General features: G+C 46.1%; 1 protein-coding gene across 1 annotated transcript in view; it reads right to left on the bottom strand.

Moving 5' to 3' along the window:
• CPED1 (cadherin-like and PC-esterase domain containing 1) overlaps window positions 1-20,909 on the bottom strand; it is a 162,581-nt gene that overhangs the window by 61,254 nt on the left and 80,418 nt on the right. Inside the window, exons 5-6 of the mRNA XM_015412691.1 lie at window positions 4,887-5,046; window positions 2,817-2,985 (exon numbers count right to left, since the gene is read on the bottom strand). Coding sequence (XP_015268177.1) covers window positions 2,817-2,985; window positions 4,887-5,046 — 329 coding nt within the window. The remainder of the gene's footprint in view (window positions 1-2,816; window positions 2,986-4,886; window positions 5,047-20,909) is intronic.

Below are 20,909 nucleotides of genomic sequence, written 5' to 3'. Positions count from 1 at the left end.
ACAGCTGTTAATCTCTACTTTCGAACTGATTGTATAAAAGTCTCCTTGGAGGGAATTTTGAATTGGTACCCCAAGTTCTGATTGGCTCAAGAAGAGGGCTCCCAAACTATAAGGAAATCCATAAATAAGGCATCAGGGGTGCAATCCTTTGTCAGGTCTACAGCAAAACTTGAGTCTATCCTCAACAAACGTTCAACAGTTGCACAGTTGATTCCTACTCTTCGCTGCCCCATGGACCACATCATTCCAGGCTCTCCTGTCCTCCGCCATCCTCCAGAGCCTGCTCAACTTCATGTTCATTGCATCAATAACACTGTCTAACCATCTCATCCTTTGACATCCCCGTCTTCTTTGACCTTCAATCTTTCCCAGCATCAGAGTCTTTTCCAGTGAGTGCTCCCTTCTCATTTGGTGGCCGAAGTATTCGAGCTTCAGCTTCAGTATCTTTACTAGTATTCCGCTTTCTTCTACCTGTCTGCAGATTGTTCCCAAATATCTGTGTATTCTAGTACATATGCTTAGTCAATAAAATTTTAAAAGCTGATGTCTGGTTTTGGGAGAGACCTCTTGGGGGACACCTGCTCATGATCCAGCTACTTAGTATTATGAGGCTACCTTAAGAAGTGCAGAATGGATAGTAAAAACAAGCAGGGGGTAAGAAGTCAAGCTTTGTTTATTTCTCACAAACACACATGTTTTAACAGAGAATTACACAGGCTATCTAGGATCAGACTGTATCAGATAAATCTTGTGACCAGCCAAAGGGAACAGTTAGTTTACAGGTGAAACTGGTCTAATACTGATAAAACCCTAAACTAATAATGGTCTCCTAGTGACGGCAGCTATTAAGTATGCCTAAGTAAGGACTGTCCAGGATCAAACTCTTAACACAGTGGAGGAGTAAAGCACTGGGATGCCAAGATGGTTGGGAGGAGTGGCTAGCTGAAGTGTTCAGGAAAGAGGTCCTGTGATACAGGTAACCCTGGGAAATCAGGTTCCCAGGGCTCGAGTCCATTTCACTGGATTTTGGTTTAGACTTGCTTTTTCCATGTTTCCTTGTGAGCATTCAAAAAGCCAGTGGTGTGTGTGTTTCTCTTGTTCATGTTGTGTATTCACATGAAAAACTACAAAAAGAGAAAAGAATGGAAACTGAGGCAAGCCGTTCATTACATCTCAGTCCATATGGAATTCTGCTCATCACTACTTATAAATTGAATGCGTTCCACTAGCCCTGTATTGTGGACTTCAGGGCACTTGGGACCCTTCCTCCACCTCCTGTGGTATTCTTGTACAACTAGGCAGGAAGCAAACCTTGGAGGTTTCTTGAGCAGATGGTTGACTGCCATCCATCGCTAATAAGCTGTGTTCAGCTTGGTGGAGCACAAACAGTGAGGGCCTAACTTAGAAGCAGACATAAGAGAGAAAATAGAACAAAAGATTTTCCTGTATTTGTACCACTTTGAAAGAAACTGGAGTAGTAAAGAGAACATTTGGGTATCAGGCTCCCCACTCTGGAAGGGACACCTTTGGTGCCTGCCCAGAAAGTGAGGAGCCTGGGAGTAACGCTGGATGCCTCTCTTTCCATGGAGGCCCAGATTACTGCAGTCACCAGGTCTGCCTTTTTCCAACTTGGGCAGATTTGGTTGCTGAGACCCTATCTCTCTCCCCAGGATTTGTCTACAGTGACCCATGCAATGGTCACTTCCATGCTGCATTACTGTAATTCACTCTACTCAGGCTTACCCTTGAGGCTGACCTGGAAATTACAACTGGTACAAAATGCAGTGGAATGCCTGCTGACGGCGACACCTGTGTGGGCTCACATTTGGCAGGTGCTCCTCCAACTGCATTGGTTGCCGATTGAGTTCCAGATTCATTTCAAGGTGTTGGTAATAATCTTTAAAGCCTTACATGGCCTGGGACCAGCATATCTGAGGGAACGCCTCTTCCCATATACACCCCAAAGAGTGTTACATTCTATGGATCAACATCTCCTGGTGGTCTCTGGTCTGAAGGATGTCCGTCTTGCCTCAACCAGGGCCAGGGCTTTTTCGGCTCTGGCCCCTGCCTGGTGGAACACGCTTCCCATTGAGATCAGAGTCCTGCAGGATCTTCTTCAATTCTGCAGGGCCTGTAAAATGGAGCTGTTCCACCAGGCCTTTGGCTGAGGTGGCGGGCATCCATGTATGGCCTCCCTGAGGTGTCTGTCTCCTGTCTTCTACACATTAATTATCTGGCTATATTTATTTGTATCAATGGGCCAGAGAACCTCTCCCAACCACTCAATTTCTGGTTTGGATTGTGAGCACCAATTTTAACGTCGTACAATTGTGTTTTAAAATTTTAATTATATTTATTGTATTGTCAATATTGCTGCTACTCACCTACACAACAGTGAGGCAAGACCATCCAGTGCATCAGTGAAAGAGATGTCTTAGGACTGTAACTAGGGCCAGGGCTTTCTCAGTGGCAGCTCCACACTGATGGAACTTCCGGAGGACATCAGGCCTTTGATTAGGAGCCGCCACTGAAGTATGAGTCATCAGAAACTGAATACGCTACAGCCCTCATGTTACGATGTTGGATACTGCCTACCTTCATCGGACCATGTATTGAAACCGCCATCTGTACCTACTAGCACTTTATGTAAATTGTTGTTGATGTGAATTTTATTGTATTTATTGTTTTATCTCATTTTAACTTGTGTACGCCACCTTGAGCCAGTTCGCCTGGCAAGGCGGGATATAAATTGAAAATAATAACAACAACAACAACAACAATTATTATTATTATTATGAAAAATAAATAAATGTTACCTTGATTGAAAAGTGTTTCTTTTTGGATGGATACCAGACAACTCCTGTTGAATGAAGGAATGCTCGCAAAGGTGTTAAAGACGTAACCAGTACATAAGCTTTGATGATGACAGACAGGTCTTGAATGTTAAATGATTCCTCATGTTCAGCTGAAGCAGGTGTTGGATGTCTAAGAAATGATAACACAACGTTATGGAAAATGTTGCTTCCTCTGAACCAAAATCTTTTATTGTCTTTGACAATAAACTAATCCCCAAAGATGGCCACAAAAAGAAGGATGATTTATACAGAGATATCATGCCACTTGACAGAATACAAGGTCTGCTATTTGTATATGGTCTTTTTATATGATATCTCAAATTTGTGATTAACTTTTTCTTGGTAAATTTTAATACCTGTTGGCAGTTTTGCCCTATATTAAGATTGGTAAATTCTATATAAAATGATAATATAAGCATATTAATTATAGTGGCAGATTCTATTTATTTTGGAATGTTGGATTTGGAGCTGCTGTTCCTTTTGTTAAATAATAACTGATGTTCCCATTGGTCATCCAGAACACTGTGGGTTTGGTGGAGGTCCATTTCCTTCTTCCTGGATTTTGTACAAGCGTATTATATATATCCATGTAGTTCATTTCTATCCTGTCTTTCCTACAAGGAGCTCAAGAGCGGTAAACAAGGTTCTCCCTTCCCTGATTTATCTTCACAGCAATTCTGTGAGGTAGGTTATGCAAAGAAGAGGGACACTGGTCACCCAGTAAACTTCATGGGCAAGTGGGGATCAGGGGTGTGTTTGACTAAACCTGAGCTGGAAAAATACCCAGAAATAACTTATCAGTATTTTCTGGGTATTGATTCAGCCGGATAGTGATTTTGGATATTGTTCATCTATCCAAAATGAACTGCCAGACAGATAAACAAAGGGCATTTAAAACGATTGTGGTCCCTTTAAATACCTTCTCCAAGCCATGCAACTCCGCAGCTTGAAAAACTCTGAAGGCTCTTAAAAGGGCTCACAGTCCCTTTAAATGCCTTCCTGGTGAACTTGCCATGTTTAAAGAGACTACAAGCCTTTAAGCACCTTCAGAGTGCTCCAAGCCGTGGAATCATACAGCTTGGAGAAGGCATTTAAAGGGACTCTTTGTCAATCCCTTTAAATGCCTTTTTTCCTCCATTGAAATCAATGAAGGATGGGAGCACCTTCTTTGGAGGCCCATAGGTTTGGGGCCCCTGGTCCAATCTTTTTTAAACTTGAGGGGTTTTTTTGAGGAGAGGCACCAGCAGGTATGCTGGAAATTTGGTGCCTTTACCTCAAAAAGTAGCATCCCAGAGCCCCAGATGCTCCCATATTGATTCTCCATTATAATGTAGCCAGAAAAAATTGTGTTTCCCAAATATTTCCCAAATCCAAATACCATACCAATATTGGGATTTGAAAATATCAGGAAATTCCAATTTGGGGGGGGGTTTTCAATGCATCCAACCCCCAAAAATACTGGGTTTTCTTTGGCACACCCACAGATGTCCCAGATGTCAGTTCAGCACTCTAACCATTACACCACACTGGTCCTCCAGTTATCTATCTATTGATCACCATTTATTGTATCCTGATCTTCCTCCAAGTAACTTAGGACCACTAACATGGCTGTTTTCCTCCATTTTCTTTTGCAACAAATCTGAGACCACAATGAGAGAGAGAAATTCCTCAAGGTCTCCCTATGAGTACCTGGCAGAGTGGGATTATAAGAAATATGGAGGAGAAATTGACAACATTTTAATAGATCTTAATGAATCTCTGCATTTGCAGAGATAATGTGGAGATATAATGTGGACTTTCAGGAGAGGATCAGCAGATGGGAAGGTGGGATGCTTAATTTTGTCCTCCAAATCTGTACAGATTTCCAAGACTGGGTTTTTCCCACACCTGGGTTCACTTCAGTTTCACCGACCCCCAGATTCTTTTCTCAAAATGACCCCTTTGATCACTTCATTCATCTGATAAAGAAACAGGAAATGTCTACTTCTGCACTGCAGAATTGGTTCACAAGATGACCAAACTTTGTCTTACTGCTGCATATTTTCAGTTGGTGGATCTGACCCTTGGGCAAAGTGTGACCTTCCATGGTCATCATGTGGTTTCACAGCTTCAAGATATCCAGGTGCAATGATTGAATCTTGAGGCAAAAACAGATCTGGGCAGCCAGGCAGAGCAACTGGAAGATGTAATTCTGAAAAGACATTAAGTGTGGGAGGGATTAGATTGTTAGAGCAGTAAATGCTTCTCATTGCAAGAACTGCAATAAAACCAAAATCTACAGAATCCATATGTGATTAAAATGTGTGTATGTATAAATCTTTTTTTTAATTTAAAGAATTTTAAACATACAAAGTATTTCACACTTGTTATTTCTTCTTCTTACTTGCTTTCTTTAGTTCTTTCTTTGTTGGTTCTTTCTTCTTATTTACTTTCTGAAATATACTGGGTTCAGACGTGTAGAAGTGATCAGCTCATAGTTTATTAGTGATTCAGCAAGAGAAAGAAGACTGGCTATCCCTGGCCGAAGCCAGGTATTTATGCCTGAAAAGGGTTACACCCAAAACACACCCCACTCCCAACGATAGGCTATTTACACGCTTTTGTTTCCCAGTTGGTTTTCTCTAGGATCCCTGTCTCCCTACTGGCCCATTCTAGGATCCTAGCAATCTACTGTTATGCATCCCACACAAGGATAGTTCAGGCTCAATACATAACACCCCTCCCCCAAAAGTTCTGAGCCTCTTCAACTGACAAAGTTCTTTAGGTACGCTTGTCAGCGTCACTCCCAGTTTGAGTGGCATGGTTCTGCTGACAGAGCTGCGGGTTCAGGAACCGTGTCGGTGGCCGGACCTGCCGCTGACTGGGAGAGGGTGGTGGTGCTGGGACATTGTCGGGGCCACTGGTGGCAGCTGGTGCTGGCATTCCGCTGGCGACCTCTGAAGGTTGTCTGTTGATTTCTGGCTGGGCGCTGCTGGTGGGTGTGTTCTCCTTGGGCTCGGGCTCCTCTGGGCTTAGCAGCTCCACGTCACTGTCATCTGGTTTGTGTATCCCAGGGTCAGTGTGGGGGAGATGGCTACGGAGCTGGTCTATGTGTCAGTAGAGCCTCTGGCTGTCTTCTGTGGATACCTCATATGATAGAGGCCCGGTCACCCTGATAACCTGGATGGGGACCCAGGCTGGGCCACTGCAGAAGTTCCTTGCATAGATGGGGTCACCCGGGAAGAACCCGCGGGGAGCGCCTTGATTCTCTGACCACCCGCCTTCCCCACAACAAACAGCCCTTGTGGGCTGACAGTTCATCCCGGCCTGAGGAGAACGCGGTAAACTCCGGGCCCACCCAGCTGGCGGGCCAACCCCTTGCCACCCAATCAAAAACACGGGAGAGCACATGGTCCCGTGCGGTGTGGCGGGACATGTTGGGTACCTGGATGGGACAGCCAGGCAGGTCCTCAAGGAGCAGGATCTGGTGTGCAGGTACCAGGTCCAGGTCACAGGAGGGCATTGGGAGGTGGCTGAGGGCGTCCGCATGACTCATTGCATTTCCAGGCCTCTGGAGGAGCGCATATTGGTAGCTGGCCAAAAAGATAGACCATCGGAGCCCCCTGGGGGACAGCATCTGCGGTGTCTGGTGATCCGGAGCCAACAGACCCAGGAGGGGTTTGTGGTCTGTCATGATAGTGAAAGGCTGGCCATAGAGGTAGTTGTGAAACTTCTTGACACCCGCCACAATTGCCAGCGCCTCTTTGTCAATCTGCACGTAGTTGTGTTCTGCCGAAAACAAGTTGCAGGTGTAGTAGGCCACGGTACTTCACAGCCGTTGAGCAGCTGGTGTCCCAAGATGGTCCCAACCCTGTACGGGGAAGTGTTGCAGGCAAGGACAATGGGGAGTGTCTTGTTGAAGTGTGCGAGGACCGTGTTGGAAGTGAGCAGGTCCTTGATGGCCCGGAACACGACGGCATGCTTCTGGTCAAGGAGCTTTTTTATCGAGAAGCCGGTGTAGGGGCTCGGCAATTGCAGCCTTGTGTGGCAAGAAGGAATGATAGAAGTTCAGCAGCCCCAAGAAGGCCTGGAGTTCCGGCTTAGAGGAGGGGGTTGGAGCATCAACGATGGCACGGACCTTATTGGGCATCAGATGGATGCCTTGCACGTCGACCGAGAACCCCAGGAGCTCGACTCGTGGAACCCCCAGGAGACATTTTTTCCTGCTTAACCTTCAGGCTGGCAGTGTGGAAACATTGCAGGACAGCACGCAGCCTCTCTACGAAGGTCTTGGCCATGGGGGCAGCTATCAAAACATCATTGAAGAATGGCTGGACCCCAGGGATACCTTTAAGGAGACAGTCCATTCGATTTTGAAAGATCCCCAGGGCCATGCTGATCCCGAATTGCAGCTGCTGCACCCAGAATGCACTCCTCTGTGGTGGCATTGTTTATGGGGAGCTGCTGGTACGCCTGGGCCAAGTCCAATTTGCTGAAAACCTTCACACCCGCCAAGGATGCCAAAACATGGCTAACTACTGGAATGGGATAAATGTGGTCCTGTAGGGCCTTGTTTATGGTGCACTTATAGTCTGCGCAGATATGGACAATGGGGGTCTCCCAGAGGGCATGTGGCACTGGCTCTGGAACCTCCTGTGCTACCAGCTGGTGCAACTCTTCATCTCTCTTGGGCCGTAATGCAAATGGGATGTGCCTGGTCTTCATACAGATGGGGCATACAGCAGGGTCGAGGTCCAGGGAGACTGGCAGACCAGTGTAGCGACCAAGCATCCTATCAAAAATGGCCAGGAACTCGTCGCACATGTTGCTGAAGTTTGTAGGCCGCATGTGATGCACTCCTGTCACCCCGAGCCCCAGGGGAGCAAACCACGACAGACCCAGTAAACTAGTAAGCCGCCCTTCCACCACCAACAAATCCAAAAGTCCTTCAAAGTTCTTATACTGCACATGGAACTTGTCCCACCCTTTAATGGCCACCGGGTTCTTTTGGAAGTCTCTGAGGGTGAAGCCAGCAGGTTTTAGACGGGGACCCCCGGTGGGCAGAGCCTCCTGAGAGTCTCTTCTGATATGATAGAGATGGAGGACCCTGTGTCCAACTCCATTTCACAAGAGGTCCCTTCTATTAACACGGTTACTTTAATTTTGTTAGGGTTGTCCTGGGGCAAGTGTAGTACCTGGTGTTGGTGGACGGCTATATTGTGGAGGTCTGTGGATTCCTGGTGAGTGGTTGGACAATGCCGGTTTCCTTGGGAGCAGCAGGCTTGTATGATGTGGCCTTGTTTTCCGCAGGTTCGGCAGATCGCGTTGCGGAAATAGCAGGAACGGTGTTTGTGCTCGTCACCGCAGCTGGCACAAGGCGCTTGAGTGATGGTCTTCGCAGGCTGCGGGGTGGGCGTGGATGGTGGGGGGGTGTCCTGGCAAGCTGGGTGGCGTACCTGGAGTATTTCTTCCTCATCCGAGGCATCAGAGACCTGGGATGTGGAGGCCTGATGCGCAGAGTGGGCCTGGCGATCCTGTTGTACCTTTTCAAAAGCCGTAGCCATGTGTAGTGCCTTGTCCAGTTTGAGTTCGTCGGTCCTGATGAGCTTGCAGCTGAGTTTCTGTTCACGGATGCCCCAGATGAACTGCGTTAAGAGGGCGTCCTCAAGATCTGGGAACTCGCAGTTTATGGCCAGCCTGAGGAGATCAGCCATGAAGTCGGTGGCCGCTTCACCAGACTTTTGGTGGTGCGGCTAGAAGTCCATACACTTCGCCATCTTGGTTGGTTGAGGTGCAAAATGGCCAGTGAGGGCCTTGATGAGTTCATCGTACGTGGCTTCTTCAAGGGTTTTAGGAGCGATGAGGCCCTGGCCTAGGCGTAGTGTGGTGATGCCGCAAGTGCTGAGCAGGAGCGATTTTTTCTTGTTGACGTCGTCTATGCCTTGGAACCGAATGAAGTACTTCAGCTGCTCCACCCATGCTTCCTAAAGCTCAGGGTGAGCTGAATCGAATGCAGGAATGATTCCATGACCTGTGGAGCGATGAGAGGTGTGGAGTCCTGGAGATCGTGGTGCGGTGCGGGAGGCTGGATCAGGCTCGCTCATCGGGATCCCATCCTCATCGCCAGTGAAATATAATGGGTTCAGACACATAGAAGTGATCAGCTCATAGTTTATTAGTGATTCAGCAAGAGAAAGAAGACTGAGAAGCCCCTGGCCAAAGCCAGGTACTTATGCCTGAAAAGGGTTACACCCAAAATACACTCCACTCCCAACGATAGGCTATTTACACGCTATTGTTTCCCAGTTGGTTTTCTCTAGGATCCCTGTCTCCCTACTGGCCCATTCTGGGATCCTAGCAATCTATTGTTATGCATCCCAAGCTCAGTCCTTTTGCAAGGATAGTTCAGGCTCAATACATAACACTCTCTTTGTCACATTCATATCATGTTCTTCTTTCAGAAAGCTTAAAAGAGATTACTTGAGCCTTTCAGTGGGATCCCATTCCAGCACTGACCAGTGTGTCCCTGTTTAGTATGAGCACTTTACCTCATGCAGTTCATCTGACTACGTAAGATTTGCAGTGAAGAGCCTGATTGAGTAGAACAGTGGTTCCCCAAGTGGGCAGTACCATCCCTGGGGGCTAGTAAGAAGCAAGGGGGTGGCAGGAGGGTGCTGGAGGTGGGCCCCCTCAACCACATTGTTCACTTATTTATGACTGACCAGGATAGAACCTAGATGCTCGCAAATGGCACTGCAAGTTTCTGCCTCTGCATAGTGCTGAAATCTGGTGAAAACTATCAGAATTTTTAGTAAATATGCCGTCAGAGCTCTAGTCAAACTAGTATACCACAATCTGTCATCACTGTGTGTGTTTTTGTTTCTGACATTTTTAAAGTTTTTGCTGGTAAATCCTTGACAGAGTAGCATTGAGTGAAGTATTTATTTTCCTTTGTTCTCAGTTACTGAACCTGTGGATTATGAAGTGCGCTGTTTAGCTATATGTGTTATTTTTGTTGCAATCTGCCCAATATTAATATTTCTAGGTTATATAAGGATTTTAAGTTTCTCAATAACTGTTTTCAAAAAGGAAAAAAATGTTTTTAAGGAAAATTAGGGGGTAGAAGATAAACTTGGGTAACTGAGGGGAAATTTAGGGTACAAATAATAAAAATTCCAGTAATAAGAGGGGGGAAATGGTAAAAAAGTATAAATATTGGGATGTATTTTTGGCAAAAATAACAAAATTAAATAAACCTTTAGAAAGAAAATATAGTTAGTCAGGTTTTGCATATGTCACCATACAACATAATTAAAAAGAAGAAGAGGAGGAGGAGGAGGCGGAGGAGATTGGATTTATACCCTGCCCTTCACTACCCGAAGGAGTCTCAGGGTGGCTTACAATCTCCTTTCCCTTCTCCTCCCCACAACAGGAACCCTGTGAGGTAGGTGGGACTGAGAGAGCTCTTTCGAGGACTGCTCTTGAGAGAACAGCTCTGAAAGAACTTGTAACTGATCCAAGGTCACACCAGTAGCTGCATATGAAGGAGTGGGAAATCAAATCTGGTTCTCCCAAATTAGAGTCCATGCTAAGATGATTCCTCTCAACAACAATTCAGTGCAAAGACACATAGACAAAATGGCTGCAAATGGGGAAGATACATTGTTTGCATTACAGCCGGATGACTCAACTTTGCCAGGCAATGAATCTTTGCTTCTTGCTTATGTGTGCTTTATAAAAGACGCAAGTTTGGCTCAAGAGTTGTTATTTGTAAGGCAACTAAGTACAGATACTAAAAGAGAGTCAATATTTCATACTATTGAGCAATTCTTCAAAGACAAGGACATTCTAACTACTAATATAGTTGCTTGTGCAATTGATGGAGCACCATCAATGACTGGTCATTACCATGGGTGTGTCGCTTGCTTGAAAAAAGCAGTGCCAAATGTCTTTACCATTCATTGTGCCATTCATTGCCAACATCTGCTTGCAAAAAGCCTCAGTGATCACCTTCAGAAGTCATTACACACTGTCATTACTGCAGTGGGCAAAATTAAAGCCCATTCTATCAATGATCAAGTATTCTGGGAGCTCTATGTTGAGAATAATGAAGATTTTGAATGTTTGTTGCCTATTGAAAAGTTGGCTATTGAAAAGTTTGTTGGCTATTTAAAATTTTCTTTTATGAGGTTTCCGGTCATGGCTGCGCGACCGGCGACCAGCTCTCGGGCAAGCTCCCGGAGCCCGATCGTCCACACGCAGTTTGGGGGGGTCCCGCACAAGCGGAGATCCTAAGGAGCCTTAGTTATAAAGGCTCCGAACCAGGGGGCGCTTCTGGGAGGCTGGGAGAAGCCTCTTACCGGCACGAAAGCCGGGAATTGAGGCTCCCCGTTTAAGCCTCTCCTTGCCCCAAACGGCCCCTGCTGCGATGTGCCCCGTGAAGGGGACTAGCAAAGCTGCCGGAACATCGGAGTGATGAAGCGACAAAGTGAAAGCTGGAAGCAAAGCGTATTCGACTAACTGTGAGTTGGAGATCAATATAAAAGCTGTGGCTCGAGCGCGCTCCGTCCCCCAGGAAACCGAAAGGGAGGAGGGAGGATCCCCCCCCCATTGCAGAAAATAGACTTTTAAAAAGCGGAGAGAGGGGGTGAAGCGAAGAATCGATTAAGCGAGTTACCTTTTGGAAGAGAGTTGAGCACAGGCAAGAGGGAGCCATCCTTGTGTGGCACGGCATGAACTTTCAAAGTATAAACAAAGTTTGAAAATGGCGATGCAGAAAGAGAGAGATAAAAAGGCTTTGGAGAGGCAGACAAAGAAGACAGGAGGAACTTCCTGTCCGAGTCCCTCCTCTGCTGGGACTGCTGTCAATCAACAGGAAGGTAACTTGCGCGCCATCTGCTGGAGGAACTGCAGAAAATAAATCAAAAGCTTGATAACATGGAGGGTGCTTTCAGTATCCAACAGAAAAAAATGACGGAGACTGCTGACAAGGTAGATGAAATTGCAAAGAAGTGTCTGGCGTCAACGGAAGAAATTCAGAGTGTAAAGAAGAAAGTTGTTAAAGTGGAAAAACAACAGATGATGCAGGAAATTTCTCTCCTTTTTAGGAGAGGGAAATAAAAATTTTTTACAAAAAAAAATAAAAAAATTCTTTTATGATTTTTTTACACTGTTGTGGGGGCTTTTGAAGACATAAGTCCTTTGCTCGTGATGAACTAGAAGAGATCAGGCATGACATTGCGTATTTTTCAGAACTATTTGAAAAGTTAAATGAAATAAATATGCAATTGAAAGGAAATGAAGTCAGTCTTATTAAGGTCAAATCTGTAAGCTCTATACTTATTTCAAAGTTAATTCTATTCAAACACAATATGGGCCCTCATAAACTATACCAGTCTATTCCTATATGAGCCTGACCCAGCTTGAAGACATAGGTAGGATATAAGATGATGATCTGCAAGCTTTTTGATATGCTGCATGCAAATATGAGTGATTTGAGGGTCTCTTTTTGATGGAAATTCCAGATTGGTGATAACTCCATATTCAGATACTGAGGAAGCTGGAGTAGTGGAGGCAGAAATAACTGAGCTACAAAAAATGACATTGAGCCAAAGTTTAAGAAATTGCACAAAGAGTTTTGGTTACAGAAGAAATAACTGATCACTGTCCTGCACTATAGGCAGTGGTTAAGAAGCTCCTTGTTGCATTTTCAACATCATATTTGGTAGAACATGGTTTTAGTGTGATCACCCAACTTCTCTCCAAGCAAAGAAATCAGCTCCAGATTACTAAACATGGTGATTTAAGACTCCTGCTCGGTGACTTTGAACCAGGCATTCGAAACCTGGTATCACTTCTTCAAACCCATTTATCGCATTAAGCATGTACTGAACAGTGAAGTAGTTACTAATAAATGTGATATCTAAGATTCTTGCTAAAGCCTTGGTTCTGCAGGCCCCGGAGGATCTTCAAGCCATCTTGCGCCTTTGGCTAGGTGTTGGCTTGATTTGGTCGGCCATGATTCCACGCAGGGTGTGGTAGGATGCCGTCAGCCCTTTTGGGATTGACCGGGCTCAGTGCAAGGCCAATAGGAATATTAAGAAGGTCTTGGCGGGCGGTTTGGGCCACTACCTGCCTCATCCTGAGATTCACCCTGCCTGTGCAGACCTTAGGGTTGCCAAATGTTACCTACCTTGCCGGCGGGGGACTCCAGCGCGGCTCCCAGTGCGCGCGCCACATACACGTCACAGGGAAGTGACGTCATGATGCCAGGCACGCTGGGGGCGAGGCCACGACCATACAAGGGGAAACCATAGAGTTTTCCCTTGTATGGCCGTGGCCCCGCCCCCAGCATGCCCGACGTCATAACATCACTTCCCTGTGACGTGCACGCTGGGGCGGGGTTCCCCCCGGGGCCCGATTTCCCAGCGTCGGGGAACGGGCCTCTGGGGCGGGGGGATTTCTGCCCCCCAGGGGGATTTGGCAGCCCTAGCAGACCTCTATCGCATGGATGGGGTGCACCTTTCAGAGAAAGGTAACAACATTTTCTTAGAAGACTTGTGGCAAGGGCTGCGGGAGGTGTTGGGCCTCTCTGGGGGAGCATCCGCCTATGCTGAGGCTGACCTCGGTTGTGGTGGAATGCGGGCCGGTGATTGTCATGCAGCTCAGGGAGTACCAGTTAACAGTCCCGTTGTTTCATCCAATCTTTTGTGTCTGTCCCTTCATTCCGAATAAGGGGGCAATAGCAGTAAATTGCACTGACTTCAGTGAGGTTTACTCTGAATCAATAGGACAACAGTCATACAGTTCAAATTCTTAACAGTTATACCCTTCCAAGGGCAAGGGTATAACTGTTGTGGATGGTGCTGTTAAATACCCTAACTTTGAATAATCAGAGAAAGTGTAATATTCTTCAGTTCCATTGGAAGAGTTGCAAATTATGCCTTTGTCCCATTAATTTCAGGAAATAAAAGAGCAAAAGAGAATGCTCACAATTTTATAAGTAGTAAAATCTACGGGAGCACAGCCCTTCAGTTCAGTGTCAACAAGATGTAGTTTTGACCAATTGTTTCATAGAATCAATGAGCAAAGTTATTATAAGATCTGCCAGTAGAGGGTATTCTTCTTCTTTCCTTTCTGCCACTCACAAAGCCTTTTATTTTTTGTTCACATGCGGCATGGCTTTTATTAACTACAGTGAAGTCCATTTTCAGACATTTCCGAACACTTAAGTAAGAGAGAAGTCAAGCTGTTCCTTTATTCCCAGATCTCATTACTTAGCAGGGGAACACACACTACTAAGCTTATTAAGTGATTAGTACAACTCCTGAAAACAGATTCACTTTATTTCAGTGTGTCAAGTTAAAAGCATAATTGAGGCTGTAGAATTTCTAATGATCACATAAGGAAAGGGCCCTGGTGACAAAAAAAATGCTGTTCAGATGTCTGCATACTGCTAACCGCATAGATAGTTTACTATGCCATTCTAAGCAACGGACTTAAATGGACTTAGAAGAGTGTAACTCTGCCTCGGATGGTGCTGTTAACATCTGTATACAGCCGTATCATAGATATTATGAAATGGTGCGTTTCGCTAGATCTGTGAAGAAGTTTTGGTGAGGAACACATCTCTCTGTGTCCCTGCTCCCCACAATTGTTTCAGATGTGTCTTTGCAATCTCTTTTGTACCTGTTCCCCACAAAGTTCTCCGAAGCATCCTGTATGGAGTACAAGGCTTCAGGCCAAGATCTACAAATTTGTACTCTGAACTGATCGGTACACTATGGTCCAAACACAGAAGGACTTTCAACTGGTGCTATATATGTGGAAGATGGAACTGTATGAACAGTTTCACAGTCCTTCAGTAGTACCAAATCACATTTGCTATTTATTATAGAGCTGATCTTAACTATTCATGGTTGTTCTTGAACATTTTCAGTGGTGCTAAAATGCTACATTTTAATGGCAATTAATTTATTACTAATTTATTTTGTCCTCATTCTCAATTGCTATAACCAGCCACCAGGGAAATCATAAAGTGGCTAATTCTGATTGTTGTGACATTCCTGTGTGATCAGTGATTGGGTGGGATTCTCTATGTGACTAATCCAGAAAGAAGGAAGGAGCAGCAAAGTATAAATGGCACTGAAACAGCAACTGACGTGGAAAATAATGGTGCTAATAGAATTTTTAAAATGGAATTCCCAAACTTAGTTTTTCAGATATATATATTTTTTACCATAATGAAATTATGGGTGATATGTATTTTGGACTGGGGTTCCTCCCCCCAAAATAATAATCTTAGTTCTGTTTTCAAATCCTGTTTGCTTACTGTGACCTGCTTAATCTAACTGCAATTTAGGACAATGTCAGAAACCAGCTCACCTTAGTTTATGGGTTTAGACTAAAGACTCTTCCTCTGGGATTATCCACAGAGGTAGGTACTTGCCTCCAGATCCTAAGTGAATTTAAGAGTCTGATCTATTGCTTCCTAGAATGTATCCCTGCTAATGAAAGTGCAATAGTATTATGGATCTGCTCATAGAGGGTGCTCTCTTTTCTTTCTTTTGCTTTTTTGTCACTGTCACAAAGCCTTTCTGTTCAGATGGTGTGTGGCTTAAGGTTAATTGACCTCTGTCTGTGTGTGTGTGTGTGTGTGTGTGTGAGAGAGAGAGAGAGAGAGAGAGAGAGAGAGAGAGAGAGAATTCTGACTGTGATAGCTCAAATGTCTGATTTGGTATACAGCAATTTCTTGTGCGCATGCTCCCAATATATGGGGTGCCTCATCCCATTCTGTCACAAAAGAAAAGTCATATCCCCTTTCTTATTACACCTCTTACAATTCTGAGTGCATGCCTAGGGTTGCTAACTCAGGGTTGGGAAATACCTGGAGATTTAGGGGGTGGGGCCTGGGGAGGGCAGGGTTTAGGGAGGGGAGGGACCTCATTGGTATAGAATGCCATAGAGTCCACTCTCCAAAGCAGCCATTTCCCCCAGGGAACTGATCTCTGTCATTCTGTTGTAGCACAATATTCAGTGGAATTTTCAGTGGAAGCAACCATAGAGAATGCTGTCTTCTACATGGGAAAGTCATGGAAGACTCAGGCTGAAAGAAGGATTCCCTGCCACTCACATCACTACCAGGCATAAAGGCCAGTGCATGGGATTCCCTTTAAAAATTCTCTAGCATTTTCCTTTGCAATAAGGGAGCTTGCTGGAACATTCCAATGAGATGACCCCAGCAACCAATGGAAAACTGCCTCTTACTTACAAACTCACATCACACTTTAGTAGCATGGTATAGTGGTTAGGGTGCTAGAGTCAGATCTGGGGACCCAACTTCAAATCCCCACCCTGCCATGGAAGCTTGCTGGGTGACCTTGGCCTGGTCACTTCAGCCTAACCAACCTCAGAGATGTTGTGAAGATAAAAGGGAGGAGCAGTGAAGGACATACTGAGCTCCTTGGAGGAAGGATAGGATTAAAATGGACTGAATAAATTAGAGATACAAGAGAGAATGGGGCCCTTGGCAAGCTAATTCAAACAATATGCAAAACATACCTCTTTATAAACTGTCAACAGGAAATAAATAAAACATGAACTCCATTAAAGTAAGTATCACAGGAAAACAATGCTTGAAAATAGTGGCATGTAATGTTGATGGTGCCTTTTCAATTATTGGTTTTAATTTCTGATCCCTTGGCCAGTCTAAAAATGGTGTTGCTAGCTCACACCCCATTTCATACATTCTTTTTAAATGAAAGAACAGCCTCTACATCTCTGCAGTTGGATTATGGCTTCCCTAGTGGAAGAGGCTTGCTGTTTACATTTGGTTAAGGACATACAGTATACATTACTGGATCAGATCTGGAGTCTTGTTTAAAGCGACATTCTGCATGTAGCAAGTTATATGCCAATGAACGTACTCCAAATGCAATAAAGCAAGGGTGGTTAAATAACTGCTAAATGGTTGGAATAATCTAGAAAAGTGGGCAGTGGCTTCAATAGAACCATGGGGTACAGCAGCTCTCTTTGTAACCACTTTCAGGGCATTTTAGGGATCAGCCCTCTGTTTCATTGTAGAGGGAGTTTTCTCCTTCCTCTGGACTGCAGCATTGCAATGTCCCAACAAGGAAATGAGCAGCCACTACTCCATCATGAATGGAAATTAAAGCACAGAAGGTAAAATATTCAGTAGGTTCATTTACTGAATGTAAAACACCTAACTGTCAAAAATGATTTATTTCACAACTACTAAACAAAAAAAGTCCTGATTCAGGCGGGTAGCTGTGTTGGTCTGAAGCAGCAGAACAAAGTATGAGTCCAGTGGCACCTTTAAGACCAACACAGTTTTATTCTGGGTATCAGCTTTCATGTGCACACACACTTCTTCAAATACATTGAAACAGAAGTCACTAACCATTACATATAGGTAGAGGGTGAGGAGGATGTTACCAGGAAGGACAAATTAGTGTCAAGATGCTTAAGTACCTGAGCAGTAAATATAGCTAAGGCTGGATGAAGGCAATTGGTAAGACCTGTGAATAACAGCAAATTAGCATACAGCATAATAAAGGAGTTCTCACTGAATGACGTATGTGTAGTGAGATAAGAAACCAATATCTCTGTTAAGCCCTGGGGAGTTCCATTGTCCCAAGTGCTGTAATAACTTGTAAATCAGACATCTCCTGTTCTAGTCTGTTTCTGAAGTTCTTTTGCAATAAAACAGCTACTTTGAGGTCCCACATTGAATGTCCTAGAAAGCTGACATGTTCTCCTACGGGTTTCTCAGTGTTGTGATTTTTTATGTCAGATTTGTGTTCTTTGGCATAGGGTTTGACCTGTTTGCCCTGTGTAGAGAATGGAAGGGCATTGTTGGCATTTAATGGCATAGAACAGGGGTGGCCTAACTTGCTTAATGTAAGAGCCACAGACTAAATGTCAGCTGCTCAAGAGCCGCAAGATGACTTTGGAGGAAGAGGCAGGTTTAGGGGAGTGGCCTGAAAGTGACATCACAGGAAGGGGTACAGGATGTGATGTCATTGGAAGGGGTGGAGCTTAGGAAGTGATGTCACCTGATCTTTAACCTGGAAGTGACATCATAGGACAGGACATCACAAAGTGATGTCACATCCTTGCAAGGCACCACCCTCAAAGTCTCCTGGCTCCACCCCCGAAGTTCCTAGGTGGTAAAAACAGAAAAACAAAAGTGGTAAAAACAGACATTGCTGGGATATATTACAATACTTTGTGAAATGGCAGAGGTACCTCAGCCAGCATGGACAAGCCATCTTTGATGGCACTCTGCCTGCTTTCCCCACATGATACTGGTGGAAAGAGGCCAATGAAGAGCCTCTTTCTGTGCTCTGTTTAAAGGCCCGCATGGAGGGGGGGGGAAACACAACCATGTACCCTGGCTGAGGCCCTCTCTCCCCCTCCCCCTAGCAGAGGGCACCCCCACCCCATGGCGCTGGCAGCAAGAGGCCCACGAAGAGCCTTTCACTGCATTCCTGTTTAATGCCCATGGAGAGGAGTAAGGAAACCATGCAGCCTGGCTGGAGCCCTTCCGATCTCCCTCCCCAGCACAGGGCATCTCCCCCACACCCCATGGTGCTGGTGGGTGACAAGCAGGACGCACAGAAACCGGCTTCCCTGGCAGCACCGGCAGCACTCTTAGCTGGGGTGGCAGCTGGGGCTACTGCTCCTCCTCTCTTTTCTGCACTCTCTTCCAGCAGCAGGAGGCAGCAGAGGGAAGGGGAGTGGCTTTCAAAAGGAGAAATGCAGAGTCGGGTGGCAAGCTTTGCGATCCGCAGGAGAGGGCTCCAAGAGCCGCATGTGGTTCCCGAGCCACAGTTTGGCCATCCCTGGCATAGAATCATAGAGTTGGAAGGGATCTCCAGGGTCATCTAGTCCAACCTCCATACAATGTTAGAAGATAAGCAAATGAATGAGCCTGAGATCGTGTAGTTCATGTTATTAGGTCCAGTGATTGTGTTGTCTGGGTGTATGTGGCAGCAAAGCTGACATCTGGGTTTACTGCAAGCTTTGGTTAAAAAAAAAAAGTCCGATATTTGTTCTATCAAATTGACTAGAGGTGATGCAAATGTTCCTGGGGGGGGGGGGAGTATGCTAAAAGTGAGCTGAAACATCCCATGCATTTTCCTAGGCATGTTGCAAGCAGGTATTTTCAGGCCTTACTTTTCTTGACTGCGTATCCCAAGGTTTGCCAACAAAGGCCCAGAGCTTTCTGTTTCTTCCAAAGTGTAATAGCTAGTGAGGTTGAGCAGGAGTTTGCCAGTGCTGAACTTTGGTGATGGAAAGTAAGTTAGCCCCCCCACACACACCTCACATTTGAGATATGCAGCCAAGGTATTTCAGTAAGTTGGGAAGCTTTCTCTGCAAAAGAGAACTGCCTAATTGGCAGAGCACAGAATGAATGCTTTGTGACTGAAGAATTTTTGTCTTTTTGAAAGTTGTGCAAGAAGAAAATAATTGAACCCTGAGGAAGTAATGGTGTCAAGCCCCAGAAGGCTGGTAGTTTAGTCAAATCTAGAATCCATATATGTCACTTAAAGTATGTCTGAACTTCTCCCCAGGGGTTGCTGTGTGGGGGTGAAATACAGACAGGATGTCTTAAATGTGGGTGGGTATATCAGGCTGCTAGTGTAGTTGCCAACTATGCAAGAAAATGCATGGACAACTGCATTTCAGCCGTCCTGCAATTTGGGTGTCATCTGTGAATAGGTACATTTTATTGGAAATGCTTCTGCAGACCTAGAACTGAGGGCTGCCAAGCCCTTGCTGGAGGTGGTGGGGCTCCCGTCCTGAACTCCTGTTACTTGTCACTGCTCCAAGCAGTGAGGGGGGGGGTTTAAAAATTGCAGTGACACCTAAGCTCCCGGCCCCCCGGCAACACCGTTGGTCACCGGGGGCTGCTTTGATGCGCAGAGGAAGCTGGGCAGCAACAGAGCTACAATGCCAAAGGGGGTCATCAGGAACTGCCTTCAGATTTTTAAGGTCCAGGGTGGGGAACGGTGATCACCTCCTCTGGGAACCTCTTACGGTATGTTCCTCTCTGCAAGTTGGAAGGCTTCAGTGGTAGGCACTCCTAGGTGGTGACCAGTTTGCTGGGCTGCCAGTCATGAGCCAGACCAATGGCTCAAGACCGGAGCTGGGTGACCCGCCCGAGAAAAGGGCAAGGAAGTTGGTCAGGGGAGTGACACCTGCCTTGCCTGTTCCGTGCTCGCTTAGCTGGTCCCTTGCTGCAATGTTATGTTAAATAGTTAATAAAGTGGCCCTTGTTTACTTCCAAAACTGTTGTCTGTCTCGTTATTCCAACTGGGGGGGGGGGGCAATGGTATGATAACATCACCTCTGAGGAAAACCCAGATATGATGGCAAGTAGCTCTAGGAATCACCAGAAAGTCTGTGGTAAATAGGCTTGTCAAGTCCCCCCGGGGCGTGGGGAAACCCCCGCCCCAGAGGCCCATTCCCCGCCGCCACTGGATCGGGCCCCGGGGGGAACCCCACCCCCAAAGTACGCGATGTGCACGTCACCCGGAAGTGACGCAACCATGCCGAGCATGCTGGGGGTGGGGCCACGGTCATCCGAGGGAAAACTCTATGGTTTTCCCTCGGATGGTCGTGGCCCCGCCCCCAGCATGCCCGGCGTGGTTGCGTCACTTCCGGGTGATGGGGTTGCGACGCGCGCTCCAGGAACAAGCCGGGAGCCCCCTGCTCCAGCAGCAGGTAAGACTTGGCAACCCTAGTGGTAAAACCATACTATTTTTGGTGTAGGGTTGCCAGGTCCCTCAAAATCCCCAGCTGAGGACTTTGGGGGGCAGGCCCGTAGCTATGGTGGGGCCTGCTGGGGCCCGCTTCCTGACTTCCTCCTAAGGCCTCATGACTCCCTATCCACCCCAGCCCCCCCAACTTGCTGGAGTTGGCGGTGGTGCCAGGTTCCCACGTGGAAGACAGAGGCAGGACTCTCCTTCCTCGGGGAGTAGCCATGAATGGATCCCTTCACAAGGGGACATCCTTTGCAGGTGCATGATCTTTCCTTTCCTCCCCCCCCCA

Source organism: Gekko japonicus, unplaced genomic scaffold (genome assembly GCF_001447785.1).
Source record: "Gekko japonicus isolate JY-2015 unplaced genomic scaffold, Gekko_japonicus_V1.1 scaffold550, whole genome shotgun sequence".
In the NCBI taxonomy this organism is placed as follows: domain Eukaryota; kingdom Metazoa; phylum Chordata; class Lepidosauria; order Squamata; family Gekkonidae; genus Gekko; species Gekko japonicus.
This window is presented reverse-complemented; position numbering and strand designations above follow the sequence as displayed.